At 34.6% G+C, this 7,954-nt stretch overlaps 1 protein-coding gene across 1 annotated transcript; it reads right to left on the bottom strand.

Annotated features, from left to right (window-relative positions):
* On the bottom strand, positions 1 to 4,241 carry LOC132179445 (transcription factor bHLH143). The gene is made up of 4 exons (XM_059592174.1): positions 4,126 to 4,241; positions 2,386 to 2,889; positions 2,087 to 2,250; positions 1 to 2,001 (listed from the first exon to the last, which is right to left on the bottom strand). The coding sequence occupies exon 4, from the start codon at positions 1,982 to 1,984 to the stop codon at positions 890 to 892; it is 1,095 nt and encodes a 364-aa protein (XP_059448157.1). The 5' UTR covers positions 1,985 to 2,001; positions 2,087 to 2,250; positions 2,386 to 2,889; positions 4,126 to 4,241; the 3' UTR covers positions 1 to 889.
* Positions 4,242 to 7,954: the final 3,713 nt, after the last annotated feature.

Raw genomic sequence — 7,954 nt, 5'->3', positions numbered from 1 at the left:
TAAAACAAATCACAAAGTTCACAATAGATATTTTTCAAGTTTTACATAAAAAAGGCACACATAAAAAGGACACACATAGGACAAGAAGTAACAAAGCAAAACTCAGCAAGACAGCCCCATCCCCACCACCACCACCACCGCTGCATTATTCAGACTCCAATTATTTTACACTCAAAACACAACTGGACAAACTCATAATAGCATCACCAGTCACCACAAATCACTGTACAGCAGAATGACTTCCCCTCCCTCCCTTCCTCATGTAAAACACACTAACCTTTTACAACACGAGTTGATGAAAAAGGAGGGGGGGGGCCCAAAAGTACATGATGGAAGACTATGCTCCCACTCCAAGCACTCATCCACACCAGCAACTTTTTTCTTCCTACTTTTAGAATTCTTATACCAACATGAAGGCAGAGGACAAAAGCATAAAATCAACAAAGAAAAGAGGATTCAAAGTGGGACCTGATTACCAAACGCGCATGCACTTAATCCATGGGGGTTCTCAACAATCCGGAAAAAGAGTCCTCATTTACAGCACAGCCCACCACTAAACCCCCCCATGCGTTCAGATCTTTGTGACTTTCTTAATCTTTAAACCCCCAAAAGCTAATAGAATAATTATTTCTGGTCAACAAAAAAAACCCCTTTTTTTCCTTCACCCCTTGGCAAACCAAAGTGCATTCCCATACCATTACATCTTTCCTTTATTGGCCCATTATATACAGCTCTTCAGGAAAAGATGGAAAAGGGCCCCCAACAAAACCATAGCCACTAATACTTATTTCAATGTCATCAATCACTCAAGCCAAGAAATATATGTTTACCACCTACCTTTTCACCTTTCTTTCAATCCTCTAGTGAACATGCTGCAAGACAACGCAACCTATTGGTGGCTAACCCCTAGAGATTTGGCTTTGTGCTTCAAACTCTTTAGGTAATCTATAGCTTCATCAATAACCAACAATGGATCCTTACCCTCTGCACCAGGAATTATGCTCTCAAGAATTCTCAATGCATCACGTATATTATCCCTTTTAAAAGGCCTTTTGCCCAAAATAGAACTCGCTTCCTCTCCTTGGTTCTGGCCAATGGCATAGCTTGATTCTGCATCACTGTCATATGCAAGAGATCTGTCCAGTTTTACCGAACTAGCAGTGTCCATAGGAGATGATTTTTTGTACCCACCATCGAGCAATTTCAGCCTTTTGTTTGGGCCATCTGAGCCAGCAACTTCCTCTGCAATGCATTCGACATATTCATGTTTCTCGTAACTCCCCTTAATGGCCATTGGAGAATGGCCTGTGCTTGCTACTTCATCATCATCATCACCATAATCATCATCATCATCACTCTCATCGGAGTAAAGCAAGGCATTGATTTCTTCTGTGTCTTCATGCATCTCACTTTCTTCACTAGCTATTTTATTCTCACCAGACTCTTCGTGTAAAAAGTACTTTCTTGGATCAGTTGGACTCACTCTAGCTGGCTGCTCTTCCTCATACGACTTATAACCAAACAATGGTTTTGTAGTAGCAGTAGCTGGACTCCAGACAGGGAGGCAAACCGAATTATGAATTAGCCTTGTTTGATTCCCACACTGATCAAAAATAAGGAATCTCTTTGGAGAAGACCCAGAGCTTGCATTTGGCCCAGCATTCCCATCAAGCCCATGAGACAAGGGAGATTGTCTTCCTTTAAGATATGGGTTAGGAGTGGGAAACAAGCTCTGGAAGTGAAGAGGTAAACATTGAAGAGATGCATAAGCGTCCTTTGTTTGTTCCGTCTTCAAGTCTGGTATACCAGGAACTTCAAACCTGGGCAATGCCAACCGTGCAGAGGGCACGCAACTGCCAGGGCTTATACCTGCTGGCAAACATTCCTGTTGCCTCGGTCGCAGTGCCGTGCTCATGAAATTCAGTTTAGATGGTGGCCAAGCAGAATGCTGTGGATAAAGCCCAGATTCGTTGGCCTTAACCATCCAGGTAAAAAAATCACCTAAAAATGAGAAAACAAAAGATACATTCAAAAATAAACTTCAGATAATTTAGCTGCAATAATCGGTAAGACAGTTAAAACCTACCAGGGGATGGATTGATTCTTTAATCTGGAAGATTCAAATACTTGCTGCCTCTTTTAGGAACAAAGAATAGAAAAGGAAAATCTACAAACTCCAGCTCAATTTGATACGAAAGGAAAGGAATCAATCTACGTGACAGGTTTAAGCAAATGACGGAAATACTCAGCCTGGAAAAGAGCAACAAGAACATAGTATTATTCATGGCTTCTTAATAAGAAAAGCTGGATCGATTGATCGTAGAAATGTTATCCGAGGAAAGAGAATTGAATAAGACCAAAACTGTAAATGTTTCTTGTACTCACCTGGCAATCCTGCAAAGGTTGAAAGCATGCAATCACTCTTACTATAATCGTTGGTCTCCCTGCGATCCCACTCTCATGTTTTAAGGCCCGAAATCTAGTTTGGCTTGCTGCTTGGCACACCATCACTTCTTTCAACCCTTGACTATTTGACTACTATATAGGCACAAGACAAACACTCAACAAGAACAGGAATGAAAAGGAGAATTCGAGTTCAAACTTGGTTTAGTCTACTTCTTCAGCTAATCCTATGCATGTCACAAGAAATGACGAAAAACCGACTGGATCCCATGGTCAGTTGAGCAAAGAACAGCAGTCCAAGAGAAGCAAAAAATCAGGATTCGGTTAAGGAAATGATTTACAGAATAACCCTGCAATATAGGTTTAACTGCACTACTTTGCGAAACACATCAACTGATAAACTCAACCAAGGCATGCTGTTCTCCTCTGTAATAAAAAAATATCCACGACTACTTGCTCTGGTGCTATGTATGGAAACCAAAACTCCTGAAAAAATGTAGCAGATATGCATATCTATAAGATCAATGGATGAGACAAATTATAACATTGATGAGAAGAAAGCATTATAAACGTTATAATTGAAAAATCTCAAAAGGAAAACTAATGCCTCTTATAGTTGCTAAAACCATATTGAAGAATAAACTAAATTAAACCACACAAAAGCATTTGCCTCTCTTGATCACAGTTCTTTCACTTTTTGGAATAATGACAGCAAAAATCATCAGGGTCTTTCTAGAAAACTTATTTTAAAACTGAACCTGAAACCGGATAACAAGATCAAGGAACAATTTTCACTAACTTTTACCCCAGAAAGCATTTGGTAATCTAATCCAAAGAACAATTTTCTTGGCATAAAAACAAAGAAAATGGATTCAGTAGTGAACTGCTTTCTAAAAGATTTCTCTACCACTGGCGCCCCACCCCACCTTTTTTTTGATTGAATCAAATCATAGAATGGCGCTGGATGTTACACTAAAATAAAACCATCATGCAGTAGACATACTTTTGACACAAATTTTATTTTCTATTCCATTCTCCATTTCTCCAAAACCAAAGGAAGAGCATTGTTTTCACTTCAAGAAAAATGTAGAAAAAGTTGTACTTCGAAAATAATATATTTATAATTGATGACCACGAGATCATGGACCTCCACTCAAGACAGACTCGTATTTAGCTCAGATTAGGCCAGTAATTAACATTTTTCAATTGAAAAAGAAATAAATAAATAAAAATAAAAAATTGGAAGAAAGAAAGATAAATAGAGAGAGACCAAAACCAGAAGAATAAATATGATCATGAAAAACCCGAATGATTTAAACGTGAAAATCGAAATTCATTCTCTAAGAATACTATGACTAGCTTGATTTTTTACATACAGATAACAGAATACTAAAAGAACAAGAAGAATACCGAAAAAAAAAAAAAAAAGAAACCCTCAATTATCAAGTTCGAGAGTGGCTTTAGTTTGTCCCAGACTCCCAATTAAAACCGATAAAAGTAAAAGAAAAATCCGTGCAGCTGAATCAAGCACAATTAAACAGGACTTCTGATTCCTACACCACGCTCAGATTTTTCTAAAAATAAAACCTTTGATTTCCTTTCTTCTCCAAATCAATTGTTTTCTCACCGACCAAACAGGGAATACCTAACAAGCAAACAATAAAAACAAAAACACAGACTTCAAAGAAAAAAATAAATAAATAAATCAACCCAATAACTCACAGTGAAACTGGAGAGAAATCAAAGATCTTCCTCGGCTCCGATCTGAATCAAATGGAATCTTCAGATTGAAACCCTTGGAAGGAAATGAGGGAATAGTGAGAGTGGTTTTGAGAAGAAAGAGAGTCTAAAGGAAGTGAGTCTGTTTGTGGATGCTAGGATTATATAAAGACCCAAATGACAACTCGGTCCTTTTTTACTGTGGAATTACTGTTCTACCACAGTAGAATTTAGGCTGCCTCTCTCTCAATGGTTAGGTTAACTTTCTTTACCGTTTGTTAGTATTTTAGTGGGTCTTCTGTTCCTTCTCCTTCTGCTTTCTTTCTTGACCATGTTGAATCACTTCTTCTTTTTTTTTTTTTCTTTTTTTTTCTTTTTTTTTTCTATTATGGGTTGGATCGTACAATCAAATTCTTGTCACATTTGGATTTTACTTTTACCCGTTTGTTTTATCATAAAATATATATATTTTTTACAGTTGTTGTGTATAAAAAATTAATAAATATTTTTTATATTTTTACATAATTTGAGAAGTTGCGAGAAAAAGGAGATTTAGAAAAAAAGTTGATGTGAGAATGAAAAGTTTTCGGTTGTGGAATTAAGATCCTATTACTTGTAATTTGGACAGATAATTATGAGAGGTTTCTTATAGAGTCCACATGTTCAGTCAAGTGTTTTAGCAGTATGAAATTTACTTATAAATAGCTTTTCACAAGAGAAATATTACATTTCTCTATTTTTTTAAAAAAAAAAAAAAAAATTGATTCTCAAATAATGTCACAATTTCATGTGATGGTAACACATCATTTAAAAACCAACCTTGTTCTCCTTGGATTTTATGCATGCTAGAAGCGTAAACGTATCAGGAAAGTTGTTTTCTTGTTAACTAAAAACGTTTTCAAGTTGATCAATACTTTATACCCAAAAATCTAATATATATTATTCCGAAACAAATAGAGCTTAGACAATGGTAAAAAAATTACAAACCATAATCTAGTGGGGTTCTATTAGTAGGTATAAAAGTTATCATCGTCTTCAAAATGTATCTGAATTTTTCAGACATTTGATAAGATATGAGTAGACGTAACAATATGATAAGATCATTATGGTTCCCCAACTCCTTTTCGTACAAATATATTAGAAGCAAGGTTGGGAGATGCATTGTCAAGCATATAGGTCCTTTTCTTTTCTTTTTTCTTACCAAGTATTACATATTATTCCTTTTAAAGGATTTTTTTTAAAAAAAAAAAAATCTCATAGTTTATTTTCTTTAAGGAAAAATTACACTTTACCCTCTAAAGTTTGGGGTGATTTGCAATTCGACTTCCAAAGTTTCAATTTTGACAATTCGACCAATATTATCACAAAATTCCTATATTGCCCATAATTTTTATTTTATATATATATATAAAGAACAAATTTGGGGGTGCAAAAATGGCCATAAATTTGGGGGTGCAAAAATGGCCATATGGCCAAAGCCACCTTGAATTTTTTTTAAAATTTTTTTTATAAAAAATTAAAAGATTAAAAATTAAGGGTAATATGGAAAGTTTTGGATATAATTGGTCAAATTGCAAAAAATTGAAACTTTAAGGGGTGGAATGCCAAAATTAAAACTTTAGAAGTCGAATTACAAATCGCCCCAAACTTTGAGGGGGTAAAATATAATTTTCCCTTTCTTTAAATTTCAAAGCTTTTTATTGGTCATGACTAGCATGGACGGATTTATGGGGGGACTAATAGTGGTCTTAGTCCCCCAAATTATAAGGAAAAAAAAAATTAAGGCAAAAATAATAATAATAATAATAATTAAGGTATTTTTTGCCAATTAGACCTTCTCCAAAAAAAAATTTTGGCCCTTAATCCACCCAAAACTCAAAGCGACTCCGTCCCTAGTGACCGGTGAGTTCATATAATTTTTTTTATTTTTTGGTGTGTGTCCTAAGCTACTTGGAATACTACTTTTTTGTGTTTTTTTTCAAGGATAAGGTACTACATGGGAGAAAGCTATCCTGTCGACTGATGGAACTACATGGGAGACTAGGAGGGTCATGTCCCCTTTCCTCCTCCATCTCTTCCATCTTTTAATATACATATTATACAGTTAATATGTTTATAATTAAATATTTATATATAGTTTAAAAAAATTGCTTAAAAAATTTATTTATAGTTATTTTTTTTAAAATGTATTTATATATATAAATTATATATATATTCTAAAACTAAATTTGATATCTATTAAATAATGCTTTGATCCTACCAAATTCTGATTCTGTCCCTCTTATAATCAATCATACAAATGAGGTGTGAGGTGGGTAAAGGCCATCATAGGCACCCAACACATCCCACTTGGCCCAACCTAATTTCTATGAGATCTACCTTTCTCTTTCTCTCTCATTTTTTTTTTTTTTTAACTAACAAATAGAATTTAAATCGATGGTTCTACATCGGCCTCCCATCCTTTACCCTCCATTTTAAAAAGTAGTAGAAGAATTTATTATTATTTTTTTTTTCTTACACTTGAGAATGTAACAATTTATAAGAAGTTTGATGAGCTTAAGGTTTGTAGCTACAAGAAATGCTATTTTTCTTTTTTAATATTTTATTTATTTCTCATTCATCTTTATTTATATTTTTTAAAAATTTACAGTTGGATCTAGATGTAGGTCCTACAGATTTAATGACAAATTTGAAAAAGAAATAAATGAGAGATGGAGAAATAGCATGTTGCTTGTAGCTATTATTATTTCGCTCAAAGTGATCACTCTCGAACCATTCACCAATTGTTTGATTCATTGAACCCATGAGACGTATTGGTCTAGTCAATTGCTTCAATGCCACAAAATTAACAAGCTATTTCTTTTTCTTTCTTTTTTAGAAATACTACATACTACACTCATATCCCACCTTAATTTCTTTAGGTTGACGTTGTAATGCCCATTAGTCTTTGATTTTTGTTTTTATTTTTTAAATAAGAACAGATCCAAGAATTGCTGATGGGTACTATCACATCAACTCAATAAAACATGATTGGGTGGGATAGTGGCGACATTTGAACCTCTATTAAAGATGTCAACTTATAAGAGTATAAGTAGGCTAACTTGTCACTTACCTATTGCTTATCTCTTGATGCCTAGGTATATGGAAAGTCCATAATTTCCATTTACACACTATTTTCTTTTTATAGTGGTGTCTCATACATAGCAGTCCAACAACTTGTGCCTTCCTTGATTATTCTTCCACAATTATCTTCTCTCAACTCTTTTCATCTCCATTGAAAGCCATCATCTTCACTTTTCATCTTCTTCCATAATCCTTTCTCCTCCCCACCCCACCCACAAACCCCTATCTTAATCACCTCATAATCCATTGACTTCCATAAATGATAAGTCATTGGCTTTCCGCCACCTGCAAATTTTTGAAATTATCGGTGCATATTTTTGTAAATTTTTTACACTTGTAAGCGCCGATAAATCCATCTTTGCAACTAAAGTAAGCCACCGCTAGATAATTACAAAAACGACGTTAAAACAGTGGTGTTTTTAACATTGTATATTGTCAATATAAGCTACCTAACATTGTGAAACTACTATTAAACAGAGAAATAAAACATAATATAAATTTGTGGACAGAGTTTTCATCCAAATTGGATTGGAGAAATTTTTCTCCAACCTATTCTATTAAAATGACATGTGTCCTCTACATGTGAGAATCACATGCTTGTCTCAATATTCAAATATTTGTTCAATACATTATGTCCAAAAATAGCTAAATAACAATCATCACTCAAAGAGCTCTTACACATCCTCGTCCTCAGAATCACCCGCATTCT

This window comes from Corylus avellana, chromosome ca4 (assembly GCF_901000735.1).
Source record: "Corylus avellana chromosome ca4, CavTom2PMs-1.0".
NCBI classification, from domain to species: domain Eukaryota; kingdom Viridiplantae; phylum Streptophyta; class Magnoliopsida; order Fagales; family Betulaceae; genus Corylus; species Corylus avellana.
Note: the sequence above shows the minus strand (reverse complement) of the source record. Positions and strands in the feature narration are given on the sequence as shown.